We start from the raw sequence: 14,794 nt of genomic DNA, 5'->3' as shown, positions 1-14,794 counted from the left end.
CGATTTAGTAGGTCATTTTATTGCTCGGGCAACCAACCCAAAAATACATTTACCCAGCCAGCCCTTGGCTTATCATCAAAGATCTCTTTTCTCGGGGTGTTCTCCCCTGCCAATCAGAAGGTCCATTGACCTACATTACGTAAATCTTCAGGATTCCATACGGATTACGGACCCCCTGGGAAGCGTTATCTCACAACTTCTCTTCATTTCCATTTTACGGAGCCTGGCATCCCCGATTGCTGATTGATCATTGAGAGTGGGGGGCTCACATTTGCTTTGTGGCAGTAATGTGGTTTGACGATGGTCTGTTCCCTCTGCTTCTCCATCATGTGTGCCCCAGATAAATGGATTAGGCCTGCCTTTGTTTTGCTTTTGCCCTTCCCCTGCGCATGAAATGATCCCCCCCAACCAAAGGCTTCACCTACAGCAAGCAGGTCGTTTTATTTCCATTTAATTTCTACAGTATTTCAAATGTGCTGCACATTGTCCCAATCGTAAGTGGACATCTCTTTGGTTTGATGGCTTTTTGGCCCATTACGGAGGAACGAGGTCATTCCCGAGGAAGAAGACACACGCTTGTCCACAAACTCCTCTGGATCCTCTTCTGGTGGAGGCGGCGGGGGGAATAGCTCCTCCGATGGACTCTCGGCCCGATGATCATCATCATCATTATCAACAATAACCACTTCATCCTCATTTTCGTTTTGATCCTTCAAAAGAGACAACCTCATCGTGCTCGGGGCTGAAACTTTGATTGGCTCTGAAATGGGCGAGAAGGTCCGGTCAAGTCTAATATACATAGGCTCATTCCATTTGGACCATCGTGTTCCACGATTCATACGCGGCTATTTGTAATCCAATTTCGGGAAGCCACACTTGAACTTTATTTGAGCCTTGATCGGCCATTTCAAGGCCAAATTTCCTTAAGAGAGAAAGAGAGAGAGAGGTCCATCAGTCGCAAACGCAACGAGAACCAGGGACTTTCCTTTGTCTGTCAAGTGAGATGGATTACCTCCGGCCTAATGGCCACTAGTAGGCAAGCTTGTACAGTTGTACACAAAAAAGGCCCCATTCCGTATTATGATAAAAACGCAGTTCCAGATTACAGTAGATAAGAGTTCATTGTCGTTGAGTTCAAAAGGTGGCTTGAGCCACGCCCAATCTAGGAAATAGTCGAAAGAGCGCCAACCTACGCATTATGGCCGGCCGGCCGGCCCCTTTTTTTCTACCAGTGGACCCCCTGTCCCGTGTTGGCCTTCATGGTCGACTGGAAATGGACATTAAAGGAACATCAAGGTCTACGTAAAGAGAGCTGCACAATCACAACAAAATGGCCGCCCCGACCTAATGGCTTCCCAGCATCGAGCTCCACCCGCGAAAGTTAACTCGACGCTTAAGATTTAGTTGGCAAGGGCATTCTCGTCCGACGGGATTATTTTCTATTTAAAGATCTTAAACACAAGCACATTCAACCTTTTGAAGTCGTCGAAGCTTTGATCAAGGTCGAAATCAATCCTGCTCGAAATTGAAACGGAGCCATTCAAGCTTACGTCAAAAAACGTCAATCGTTTGATTTGAAATAAATACAACTTTGCTTGACAAGCTACAATTCATGAAAGGCAAGGAAAAGATCTTTTCTGCACAAAGCTTGTAATCCGCTCTAAATGTCTAAATAACAAAAGTTATTGTTCATATTTTTTTTCTGTAGAGATTTTTTCAATGGAGCGCTTTTTGGAAGGTGGAAAGTAGGCATGCATTATTTGTTACAAAATGAGTGGACAAGGGTCGACAATTAAGATCGAATAACAGAGTACGCAAAAATGAGAACAATGACCGGATTCTTCGACTATTTTGTTTTCGAAAAATCGCTTCAAAAAACGTAATAGAAACTCTAGTAAAAATTTGTTGGGCATTGGGAATCAAAATTGCAAGTTGAGAGTTTCAGTCATTTTACATATATTTTGGCGAATTTTTAGAAAAACAATACAGCCATGCTTTCAAAATCAAAAACAAAAGGCACGCACGCTCTGCTTATTGGCAGACAGAAGTAAACAGGTGCTTCGCCACACCCTTGCTAGTCCCCCTTGGAATCCTCGGTTAACTGGGTTACTCTTTGCCAGAGGGGTCAAGATAGCCAAATTGGTCTCATCCTTCGTTCCAATGTAATGTGTAGAAAGACAAGCACTCTGGAAATTGCCCATCAAAAATGCCGGAAACACACAATTCGTGTGGGATTCGATCTGCCTTTGCTTTCAAAATCAGAACCCATCTCGCAGTCCAAAAATTCTCTTACAACACCAATCTGACGATTTCATTTACACCTGCAAGTCTCATGTCCTCCACACAGACCAGCCTGTCCTTTTCCCCAATGGCCTGCACATCATCAATCCAGACCTCAATCTTGTCATTCAATTGGCACTTGGGTTCAGCCCGGGATTTGCTGGCCTTAACATGGGCCAAGATCCCGAAAACTTGGCCGAGGCTGAGTGTCCCATCACCATGGGCCTTTTTTGATACAAATTGAATGCAAAAGGATGGTGTGCACGCCTTGGAAAGAGCAAGGCCGTGGGCGCAAACCATTCAAGTGACGAAAACTAGCAAAGATGTTGAGAGCGATCTTTGTAGAATAGGGCCTTGTGGCTAGGGGTTGCTTCTAATGTTTTTTTCAAAAAATTGGCTAAAATTGGCCTAATATCATGGGAGAAATTACAAAAGTATGATATAGTCTAAATAAGTAAATTAGGTACTGCTTTTGCTTTGCACATAGAACTTCTTCATTTGCGTGTGTAGCATCCTTTTTTATTGTGAGCGTATCTACAGATACGCAGGGAAAAAAGTGGTTCAAGATCGGATAAGGAAAACCAAATTCTAAAGTCATTTCTACTTCCTGAATCTTGTCGCCTATAAATCTGCATCGTGTTGGCCAAAGACCAACCCTAACACTAAAACAATCGCGGTAAAAACTATTGTCTGGGGTGAGAACACAGAAGTCATGAAGTAGTTGAAGTGTAAACAAGCACTTTTACATACATCAAGATATAGTTTGTTTCTCGCTAGACGTTTTTCAGGCTGAAAGGTTTGAGGTAAAGGCTTTAATGCCGATCACTTCTTTTTATTGATGATCCCCTTTTTGGTTGCAATTTTTACTTTGGCCAGCTATTTTGCAGAGATAACCTTTATCATGTTTCTAGCTTTCAAGGGCTCCTTCCTCAAGGGACATATTTAAGAAATTGATGGAAAAAGTGGGGGAAACAGAAATGTTTTCTGCAAGGCTCCCACATTCGCAACAACTTACTCCAACATTCACGGAACCTTTCTAACGACCCCAATCCGTCGCTGTTCAAGTTTGTGTTGGAAATTGGTCCTTAAATTGATCTACCTGTTCGTCCAGAACCAATGGATTTCAAGCTGAGACCAGGCCCAAGGTCCGGATTTCCATTTCTTAACACATGCGGCAAAGTGTAACCACCTGCATCTTGATACGAAACCGCAGCGGAATGTCGAGATGATGGAAGGGATGTATTCCAGTATTGAGCGGGCCTCGAGGGTCGGAACGCCGGCTGAATTATGGCCAAATTGGCATCAGATCGCGAAATTGGCGAGTTTTTCCTGCCAGGAAAGCAACGATGAAAGTTCCATTTTAAATATGCACAGGGCCAGAGGAAAAAAAAAATATCACCTTATTCGAGGGTCTTGAATTTGGTAGACATTCGCCTTGGAATGAGTGGAGTCATCATTGGGACCTGGGGCTTCATTTCCAGCGTGAAATTGCCAACCCAACCGTTCTAGAAGATCCATAAATGACTTGGGTTAACAAAACAATTGAGCTTATGGATTGGTTCCAATGCGCTCTTTACCCGCAGAGCAAGGGTCAGTTTTCATTCTGCGATACTGGTTGCTGATGTCACCAAAGTTAACAGGTTTCTTGGCATGTTTGGAGCAACACCAAGTCTTCATGAGGATTCCACAGGAGCATCCCATTATGAACAGACACACCAGACTCCCACCAATCAGGCCCATCATGAGCGGTGACCTCACAAGGTCATCCCAAATCTCCCGAAGGTTTCTCATCAGCCCTTGAGCCTTTCCAATCTCGGGAACAGTGCCATTATCTCCCGCATCGAACTCCATCTCATCCCACGAGGTTCTTGGGTCGGTCCAATCATGTTCCCCGGTTCCATTTCTCCCTGGACCTGCTTCAGTTCCATTCGATTGGATCAATGCCGCCACTATTGGTGGATCAAAGTCCTTGGTTCCATTTCCACCCTGACCTTCTTCAGTGTCATTCGATTGGATCAACGGTGCCGCAATTGAGGAATCATTCTGAGTCTCATTACGCTCAGATACACGGGAATAATCTCCAGCCACGATTCGGGCGTAATCTTGTATGGGAACATTGATTACTGGTTGCCTTCCCATTGGTCGCTTGAAAACAAGTCGCTTTCCCGGGGTGGTATGGGTGAATGTGGAAACATTCTGATTGTGATACTCAGGATCACTGCCAGCACTGATTGTTGTTGCAGCCTCTTTCAAGGCTGTAATAGTGGAACTGGACAAAGGTTGTCCGAAAACATGCGGATTTAGAAGCGAAATCACCAAGAGAGCAGCAATCATTGTTTCACCCACTTGAAGCATTTGTCGAGTGGTGGTAAGTCAAGCAAGTTTGGAGTTTGGAGTTGGAAAATTTGACACTCTCTTCGTCATTTAACGAGTCACTCGCCGCAATTTGCCAAAGAGGTGTGCGTCTAGGTATGTACTATACCTATATGTGAGTGTGTGTGTGTGTGTGTTTCTTCCAGTCTTGATAAGAAGAGCAGTTGGGACTGGAGGTGTATCTTTCTTTTATTTCAATGCCTTGGCCTCGTTTTTTGCAAGCATTACATACAAGGATTGGTAAGCAAAGCTTGCTTATTCAGGATCATCAACGATTCGCATTACTCGAAGTCTGGCAAGTTCGAAGCGGATTATGATTTGATTGACGCTGATTTGTTTTTGAGTCCATCTATTTTCATGTGCAGAGACGTTCTTCAGAGATTCCATTTGCCGACCTCTAGAATGGTGGACAACGTGCAGATGAGTCATAAGGAAAATATGTTTTCATCAGTACTTGAGTACAGGATTTTTGGTTCACCTTGTTAGGGTGACTGCTTCCATTTTGAGTCCCACAATTTTCTATATTCTCTCACATTAATTTGAGCCCGTAAGTTCGATCACCACAATGCAGTAAAAACCACAGCATTGGAGTACAGTGTGTTGCGCTATGAAACATTTTATTCATGGACTTCCTTAACGCTACTGGGAGGGGGATTTCCGACAGTTCAAAATGAAAGAGTAACATATCGTATTTAGCTATCAATTCGAAAGAATGTATGATCCACCAACGAATTAGAGTTCACATACAACCGAGAGTAGAGTGGTGGATGTTTTTTTCGGTTAACTATTATCTAATTGGTGTAATCTTAGAAACGATTTTGGTTTATCGAAAAGACAATCAGAAAAAGGAGTCAGACAATTCTCTGAATGATGATTAGACCTCGAAAAAGAAAGTTAAAACCTGAAACAAAAAACAAACTTTTAAATTGGTTTTGGCCTTTTGGTCGAACAAAATTTTTTGAGTCACACTTCCACTTTTTCCACTATTTTGTTGCCACTTAAGCTCTATACAATATTTGATCTACCAACGATTTGAATTGCTCAAATTCAACTCCCTTTTTAGTTTGGAAAAAGTCAGCAAAAAAAAGAGTTTGCAATTGAGCTACTACATCTCCCGTCATGGTTTTGATCCGACTCAAATCCAATTTGTGAACAAAAGCACTCTCAGCACGAAGCTCCAGGAGAGAGTCAATTGTTTATCATGATATCTGTATCAATTGAAGACGTAGCCCAATGTTGAACATTGCAAAAAGCTTTTTTTTATTTTTCGTGGACTCCATGTATAGCGTAGTAAATACAATTGTATGCTTTGATTTTGTAAGAAATTAAAAATGCAACAAAGAGGCTAAAATGGGCTAAAAATGACCTTTTCCCCCCATGTACCAATTCTTTTTGCATTGCTGCAACTTGTTTTTGCATACTTACACCCTTTTTGCACATTTTTAGAACCGTTTTCTCCACTTGAAAAAAGCAACGCTTTGTGCTAAAAAAAGGCAACTTTTTTTTCAAGTCTATGGAAAAATGAAGCTTAACAACATTTCGTTTAGTATTGAAGCGATCAAATAGAAAAAAGTCAAGGGTATCAAATGCCTAGTGGTCGAATAATCAACCCATGTTTTCCACAAACATCGCGAATTGGCTAGATAAGAGGCCATCCGACCGGACATCTCCCATAAGTCCGTTTTAGTGAGCAACCCGTTCAGTTAGAATTTCGTTGATTATGCCCACACACATAGGTATTTGATGTCCTTCAAGATGCCCGTGTTCGTCTGATATTTTGTACGCGTATAAATAGCTTTTCCTATTTCGAAGGACGAGGATTGTCTAACCTATGCTTACAACATCTTTAACAGACCGCAGGGCAATAATCTGACGTGAATTCACCACTTTGGAGGTACGTAAATAGATATCCGACATCTTCCCATTCACAAAGTTGCAATTGGTTCCCCAGAAGCTTCCTTGCGCACAATAAGTTTTTCATGGTCACATACAAAGTGATCCGAAAAGCTTCAATTTATGTCCACGAAGCAAATGTGAAACCTTCCTTGAACTTGATTCGGATAACAAGTTCTTTTACATGAACTTTCCAATCACAACACTTGTCTTAAAAAGCGTGTCAACGTGCCAAAAGCTATGTTTCCTAGGCAATCATGATCAGTTTTTCTCTCTCGTTTTACTCAGTGTTATATAACTTTATCATTTCAAGCCACTCAAAAAAAAAACAATGTGTACGAAAGAGCATTGGCGCAAAAGAAATGAAAGAGGGTCGAGATAATAAAATTAAGACAAGCAACAACCTGTAACACAGACAAAAAAGCATAGTGTCGAGTATGCACAAAATAACCAAAACTAATTGGCAAATATTATACATCGGGTGCTCTTAAGAGCAATTAAGTTCTGGAACACAAAAGGAATCTTCGATGGTCGAGTCACCAAGGATGTAGAGCATTCCAATGATCCACCACTACCACCACCCAAATAAAGAAGGAATAGAATCTACTACGTGCTTAAATTACTTCGAAGATAACACCATCCACAAAATAAGGATTACTGACTGACATTGCTTCATTGGATATCTTAAAGAAGTCAGTCAAATCAGCTCCAATTGTTCTCCGCTCCAGAGATGGGAGACCCCTAGATCTAGATAACCCAGACCACGGACTTCTAAAGATGTGGGCTATGTACAGAAGCAAAACTTTCTTATTTCCTAAACCGTTCACTTTATTCCAAATAAACACGTTATACGACCTGACCAAGTTTGAGCCCAAAACTATGCTGAGGGAACTCGGGAAACATGGTCACAGTTATGCAGCAAACAATACATAAAGTTCGAATTTTCGGCCTGCTCTTGGTCAGCCACATACCCTTTTGACAACATAATTTTGAATCGAACCACTTTACAAGTAAAGCATATAAAAATGACCTGCCTTGAATTGAAAAGATCTACCATTGCTCTAATTCGAAAAATGGCTCCGAGTTATGACCAAAAGCAGCAGGCCGATTTGACGGGAAGCTCGTGCACAGTCCATATTTCTAGAAGTTCGTCTCAGACCCACCCTTTCTGTCAATAACCTTGTCGTTCTTCTGTGGACGGATTTGAGGACAAGAATCGAAGAATCGAGTGCTGATTCCGGGAGGGGGGAGGTCAAACAGAAGGGGCGTACTCAAGAATACCACGTTTCTTGACTTTATGTGAGAGCCACACCTTGATCCCAAAGATAGACTCTTTTTGCCCCAACAAGTTGCCAAGGACATGGAACAATGAACCCATTTCTCTGATCATAATACTGTTCTGTTGCTGAATATAAATCAGTCTACGATTTACTTCCAAGAACGGCAGTTTCGATGGTCTCGTGAATAGGTCTTGTTAACTCGGATCAAGCACTGCAAACCGGCCATGATCAAGATCGAGCATTATAGGTCCCCTTATTCAAAATATGAAGCTCTCCAGAACAGACTTCATCTATACTACCGTAGATTCATCTATTAAGTTGTGAGATAAGGGTTTTTTCTGCTGTCCAAAAAAGACCAGAAAATTCATCCACTCTTAGCTGAAATGTCTCTGTGACCTCGTTTTGATTAAAGTCCAATCATCAAAATCCCTGCTTGTGTATTGGATTTGTATTCAAAGATCCATAAGGGAAGAAACGCGAGCAATGGCATTATTTTCATTATTTTCAAAAAAAAATTGCCTGACCGCTGAAATAAAATGAATAACGCATGCAGAACGGAATGCATATACGATACCAATCATACAAATAATGGCAGACGTGCTCGGCGAGGGGGATTTAAATGGGTTGAAATGGACGCGGGATTGGTAGGACGTGATGCAACAGGGTGAAAGGGTGAAAAGGGCGACCTCGTTGAATCCCCTTCTGGAACAGGTTCTGAGAATGAGGATAAACGTTATTCTCCACCGATTAGTTGGCGGTGCTTATTTTTAAATTTTGGGAAAATTTTAAAAGGCTTAGATAGAGACATTAAGGGTTATCAATATCGTGTTAGGTTAGGTTTGATTAGGTCAGGTTAAGATTAAAAAAAGTAGCACCGCTACAAAAAAGTTTACCGAGAATGAGACATGAGCATAGAGTATGTAGAACTGAGGCGATGATCAACAGAGACAGTCTGGTAAACTCGCAATTAAACTATAGATTACAGTTGCCTTCTGTAACGCCATCTAGCTCATTAAGGGCCTGGTGTTCTTTAATGATCAACGTAGTCTAGGGCTAAGCGAAGCATCATCAAAAAAAGTAATTGATTACATTTTCGGGTTTTTCTCTATTAATTGGATGATTGGACCATTTTATAAATCTAATTTCGAAAAATAATTGTTGATTGGCGAAAAATAACTGCAATATTAAGTCTTTCTTGAGACTGATCATTTCAAAGAGATGAGATTTTTACTCTCCACGGGCTTCTTTTTTTGGGGGGGGAGATTCTTCATACTAGCTTCTTCGCTCAGTGCTGAATGAAGTCAAGTCTCGGATTATTCATAATTACTTTGTGGAAAAGTAGCGACATCTAGGGTTCGTTCCATCGTCAATTTCCAAGGCTTGAAAACTGCGTACAAAGAAAATTTTACTTGGAGGACTCTCCACAAAAGATGATGACCAAGATTGTTAGGATGGCTTTGTCTAGCCGCGGACTTGACGAATGGACCGACGAAGCAAGCAGAAAATGAGCAAAATATTGTTTTATTTAATTTTAGTGAAGATACAGTTTGGCGTCACTTATCAGTTCGTCACTGACCAAACTTTTTCTGCTCGTGTCTTGCTGATTCAAATAAATCAACCACAACATAGTTGGCCGGCCTCTATTTTTATGATTAGTTTGTTCCGGAGTCGCAACTCTTGATGGGTGTCCCAATGAAGACACGGGGAGTCCAGTCTGTAGTTAGCCTAAACAATGCTGGGACATATGGGTGCACTTTTTGAAGGGGGCACAACTTCATTGCCCGTTTCGAGTTCTTTAGCTGTTCTTAAAAGAATCAGTTAGAATTTGAGCGTGTATTTTTTATAAACTGTTTGCATGTTCAGTTGTGAATCCATATATTTTACTACCACTTGCATAATGACGTTCTTTCCCATTGAGTTCAATGCGGCCATCAAGTACACTTCCCACTCGAAATGACATATTTGAAATCTTGGGAATTCATGTCGTGTGTTAGATTCTCTCGATTTGGTATTGGCTTTCCAGACGATTCCAGAACTGGCTTAAAAATGCTTTTGAATGTCTCAGGAAGTCACTAGCGTCCAGAATTTTGGTGTTCTTTGGCTGTAAACACTTCACCGGCTTCTTTTCTTCGATCAATCCAATATAGAGCATATTCAACGCGCTCAAATTCACTAAACAAATAAAAGCGAATATTGTATTCATTAATGTAAAGGAACATATTGAAGCAGGACTTCTGCAATAAAGAACATTTGGCTTTTCTTCTCCAATTCCTTATTATGTACGGTAAGTAAAAAAGTGAACGAATGTTTTTGAACTTTGCCCACCTTGTCGATAGAAAAGGATTCTGCAAGTGAGAACTGCGGTTTGAAAGCTAGTGAACCAATTTGCTTGAAAGGATGTCAGGACGGGTCGAAAACACCTTTTTCTCAAATGGTATTATCATGCAAATCATTTCGCCTGTCTGGCATGGGAACACAAAATTCGGACATACCTTGAAGCATATATTATCTGGGACCTGCTTTCACTTTTCGTCTCGCAACAGCCCTTTCGTTTGGGCTTTGAGACCATCAGACTTACAAAATTTTCAAAATATTTATACGATTATGCATGATTCATTATGTCCGGAACATAATGCGGTCCAAAAAGGACATCAAAAATTACAATCAGTCATTGGATAAACCTGGAAAGGCACTAACATTTATAGAAATGCAGGGACCTTCATGAAACAGGGAGCAGTACTGTGGAACCATTTGGATCCCGCCCTCAAGTCATGCCAATCCCTAAACACATTGAAAAGAAAGATAACCACTCTCGTCAAAAAACATGCCACTATAATCGATATCTTTCGCAAACACAGATCAAGAAGTGCTAATGCAACTTGAGTAATGAAATTTAGTATCTAATTTTATATTTAATTATATATTTATAGTTCATCATAATTTATTATATATTATAATTTAAAATTTATTATATTTAATATTAGTATTAACTAATATTAAAATCAATAACAAATGCTACATATACATATACACTGTATTAGATTTAGAAAACATAATAATCAGTCTCATTGTCAACAAAATTCCCAATCAGGGTGAGCTTCAGGTCGGCATTTCTTGGGGCACTTTTTGACTAGCGTTCCGTTGCTTTTGACCGCGGCTGCCACAAAATTGTTCACGCTCATTTCCCGCTCCGTCGGGAAAGGAATCGTGCCTCTGTAGTCTCGACAGAAGTAGCTATCATGCTGAATGGACGACCTCCTCGCCCAAGGCCAGACGTAGCTGTAATGTTTAAGACAATTTCGATGCACGTTCATACGTACGCACACAGTAGATGCTAATATTCAGTGACGACTCTTTCGTACCGACGAAGAATGACTTGATCCGGTCCTTTACTCTGTCGAGATGCCCATGCTTCGGTATCGTTAAGTATCTTGATCCAGGATTTTATCCATCGACCTCTGGCGTTTTTTCTTTTTAGATGAGTCCCCCAAGCAGCACCTGTAAGTAAACAAAATGAAGGGTTTTGTGAGACTCTTGAACATGCTTTACGTGTAAGTATACGAACACAAAATGACTCAAATTACCCAAGATCTCAATTTTGTGCCTGGGATGATCTCGCATGATATGCATGGGTTCGTCGGAATCCAGCCATTCTTGGACAGCAGCTTGTTCTCGCAGTGAGAACCTGCTATCCAAGTCCCTGCTGGCATACAGGTCAACCTGCAACACGGAGTACAAATGGTCTAATCATCTTCAACAAAACAAAACTTTATCCAGTTTCAAGGTTGCGTGTAATTCAAGGTCACACTGGACGGCGGACAAGGTCACACATCTTTTCACACTCTTCAACAGTTTGAAAGAAATTCTGGGTCTGAGGGCCCGAGCAGCCTCCATAAAGATAGGGCTGACACTGTCCGGTCTCAAAGTCGTAGAAGAATACATTCTCGTTTTCTTGACACGTTACAATCTCCCCCGGAACAAAGGGTTGTCCGTAACAAAACAAAGGCCGATCCCACTCAAGAATAGCGTCGGATGCTTGAGGGCAAGTTTCGTGGCACTCCTCCTTGGTCGCAAACCATCGATCCGCCTCGCGACACCCACCAAATGGGTGAAGAACACAACGGCCAAGATTGGGATCGAAGGTCCAACGCGGATTGGATTGATAGACCCCACAATCAATGCCTTGCTTTTTGGCGGGAACGGAGCAGTTTGTTTTTCCCGGGCTTGAATCGACCAGGGTAATCGGAAGGGTTGCATTCAAATGTGGATGACATATCTCCCGACAAATGGACATGGTCTTGAAGGTGTTCACACTGTCGCCACATGTTTCATTTTTGTATTGCTCACAGGTCTGGGTTTGATTGTCGAAATAGAAGTGGATCCCCTTCTCCGGGCACACTTTGTCCTGCTTTGGTTCCAAGCACGGATCCGGGTCACTCTTGATCAAACCCGGTTTCAGTAAACCGAGACCATAAATAAGGCTAACGTTAGTTAGCAAGAGGTAAGAAAGAGCACTCTTGCTTGAAACCATTTTTCCTGATTGAGCTAATTCAGAACTGGTTTTGTGGGTAGATACAGGAGGATCTTCCCAATTTGATCTAACTTTACCTGCAGGCCTAAACACACTCATATATGGGTGGGAGAGCTAGAGAGAGAGAAAGGATTTACCTGTGGATCGAGAGTCGGGAAAAACCTCCAATTCATGGCAAAGACCTGGCGCGCGTCCACCATGGGGGCTCCGGGCAACTGAGCCACGTGACAAATGTCAAGGACCTCATACTGACAGGCCAAATCGCACAAATCCGACAACACTGGATCGTTGGTGGCAAGGTCGAAGTACACCCGCATGATCCAGTTGGGATAGAATTGGGCCATTAGGTCGAGATTCCCTCGAATCCCTTCAAAATAGCCCTTCTGTACAGCCACCTTGGTATGCACATCACCGTAGAAAGAAAAACTGACCACTTGTTGGCCGTCCCCGCGGACAAAAGCATCTCGACTACACGTGGTCGCATTGAATGGGACAGTGGATGCATTTTGTGGGCGTGGAAGCGTCCGAGAACACGGGCAGTGTGCCAATGGGAATGTGAATAGATTCTGACTAGAATCATCAACGTAATGTCGAGCTTTCCGAAGCAAATGTCTGGGTAATAGGAGGAGTTCCAGACAGCAAGTGACAGAGGCCACGACAATCAATCCGTACTTGAAATAGTGCTTGATGTCCATGGTTGGACGACTGCCGCAATAAGTTCTCATCCCTCCTGGATGTCATCACTTCTCGGTTAATGCATAGTCGCGCAACTCAACCAGGTAGAACTGCTGCGGAGGTGCGGGTATAAAGATGATAGTCAAGTACTATTGTGCCCTACTAGAGAGTACGCTTTGGCCGTGCTGAATGGAAAGGTTCACACTTCGGTGGGTATGAACTCAAACAGAACGAATGCTCAGATACCTTACACGGTAAAACAACGGGGGGTAACAGTAAGACAACTCTCGTGCTTCGGATTTGACACATTGGCTTGGTTTTGCACATTCGCAGTCAGGGGCACCCAGGACTAAACAGGAGCGAAATCAAAAAGTAATCCGCGCCTGCGTTCGAAAAAAAGACCAATTCGTTGTACGGAATTGCATCAACAACTGGGAGCAACACAAGTTATCGCCGCCACAACTTTCACCTTCATACATCATATTTTGTTCGACTTGGTTTTTGATTGGATTTGGATTTACAATCATCAGATCTGGTCAAGTGCAGTCTTTGACCCGAAATTAACCCTTTTTACGCTAATGACATGCGGGTTGTCCCCCGAAATTGTCAAATGCAACTAAACAAAAGCATCCTCCAAAATCAAAGGAATTGAAAATGTAATTGAGCACAGACACAAGACATGTATCGCTCAAAACATTTCAACTACTCGTACATGGGAAAAGGAGATACAGTGTCAGCTTCAAGAGTTTATTGCTGTGTAAGCTGTAAAGAAATATGGAAGATCAAATGAGAATCAGCTACTCTATCGACTTCGTAATGATGAACATAAAGTTCGTTGATTGACTATTCAAGCATTCGATAATGAACCCTTGGATTTCCTAAAAGTTGCGTGATATTGGGAACTTTCAAAAACTTTTCGGTAACACCAATTCTTGCTATTTTTTTGTAATGTCAAAGATATAGATTTATCTAGAGATCCAGCTTTGCATGCCAATTGCACCCTTGAGCATTTGTCGTTGTATCAAAAATAGTGAAATAAATATTGCAGTACCCATGCGTTCCCAAAAAGAACAAATGATCTTAACATATGATAATGCTCCTTGAGACTTTCGTTAAAATTCAATGTACAATTCAGGTTGAAAAATAAAATGAAGTACGGAGGCCGTCATCAGATCAGAAACTACTGCAACCGTGGAACATTTTTGCGTCTTCTTTTGCGTAAGATTCTTCTGGCCTCGGCCTTGTCGCTATCTTGGGTGGTTTTTGGCCCCGCTGCAGTGGCCTAATAAATGGGCTTTCATAACTGGGGATGTTGGACAACGACACATTGCGTGAACATCCAGAACTAAGTTAATAAGCAACAACATGGAAATCCAACTCCAGGAACTATTTTATAAAAAGCCTTGGATAATCCATCCAATGTTGGCGATTGAAATTCCTACTTCAGTACTGATCATTAGTTGGATAAACGTCAAACTGCCTATTAGGCAACAATCCAACCAAATACAATATTAAAAATGAAATTTAGGTACTACTTTGCAAAAACTGAACGCTAGAAAGATCATTTGAGCAAATCAACACTTGTAAAAAAAGTTCTTACGAAGCAAGGTAAAATAAGTAAATATCAAAACCGGCATGTGTTGTTGGTTGGAGCCCTTCGTTCCATACAGCTATGCTTGAAACAAGGCTTACAGTAATTTCATTTCTTTGATTTCACTTACTCTAGGCTAATCTAAGCTACATCTCCTGTGTGGTGACATTA

The 14,794-nt window shown here is 41.7% G+C and overlaps 2 protein-coding genes across 2 annotated transcripts; both read right to left on the bottom strand.

Moving 5' to 3' along the window:
* Nucleotides 1-416: 416 nt before the first annotated feature.
* On the bottom strand, nucleotides 417-4,756 carry LOC131881753 (uncharacterized). Its single transcript, XM_059228703.1, has 4 exons — nucleotides 3,858-4,756; nucleotides 3,680-3,785; nucleotides 3,380-3,609; nucleotides 417-760 (listed from the first exon to the last, which is right to left on the bottom strand). The coding sequence occupies exons 1-4, from the start codon at nucleotides 4,633-4,635 to the stop codon at nucleotides 468-470; spliced, it is 1,407 nt and encodes a 468-aa protein (XP_059084686.1). The 5' UTR covers nucleotides 4,636-4,756; the 3' UTR covers nucleotides 417-467.
* A 6,086-nt stretch (nucleotides 4,757-10,842) lies between these two features.
* On the bottom strand, nucleotides 10,843-13,424 carry LOC131882310 (uncharacterized; the record flags this gene model as incomplete). The annotated part of the gene is given in 4 exon segments (XM_059229414.1): nucleotides 10,843-11,105; nucleotides 11,189-11,324; nucleotides 11,411-11,546; nucleotides 12,495-13,424. Coding segments are annotated over 4 exon segments (1,068 nt in total). The 3' UTR covers nucleotides 10,843-10,897.
* Nucleotides 13,425-14,794: the final 1,370 nt, after the last annotated feature.

Source organism: Tigriopus californicus, chromosome 6 (genome assembly GCF_007210705.1).
Source record: "Tigriopus californicus strain San Diego chromosome 6, Tcal_SD_v2.1, whole genome shotgun sequence".
Taxonomy (NCBI): Eukaryota; Metazoa; Arthropoda; class Copepoda; order Harpacticoida; family Harpacticidae; genus Tigriopus; species Tigriopus californicus.
The sequence above is the reverse complement of the archived record's forward strand: the minus strand, read 5'-3'. Positions and strand labels throughout refer to the sequence as shown.

Excerpts from the sequence above, each read along its gene's own strand:
- LOC131881753 (XM_059228703.1), bottom strand. The coding sequence starts at position 4,635 with ATGCTTCAAGTGGGTGAAACAATGATTGCTGCTCTCTTGGTGATTTCG. Across the intron at positions 3,610-3,679 it reads ATTCAAGACCCTCGAATAAG|GAAAAACTCGCCAATTTCGC; the intron begins GTGATATTTTTT and ends CTTTCCTGGCAG. Across the intron at positions 761-3,379 it reads CATTGGTTCTGGACGAACAG|AGCCAATCAAAGTTTCAGCC; the intron begins GTAGATCAATTT and ends CGCCCATTTCAG.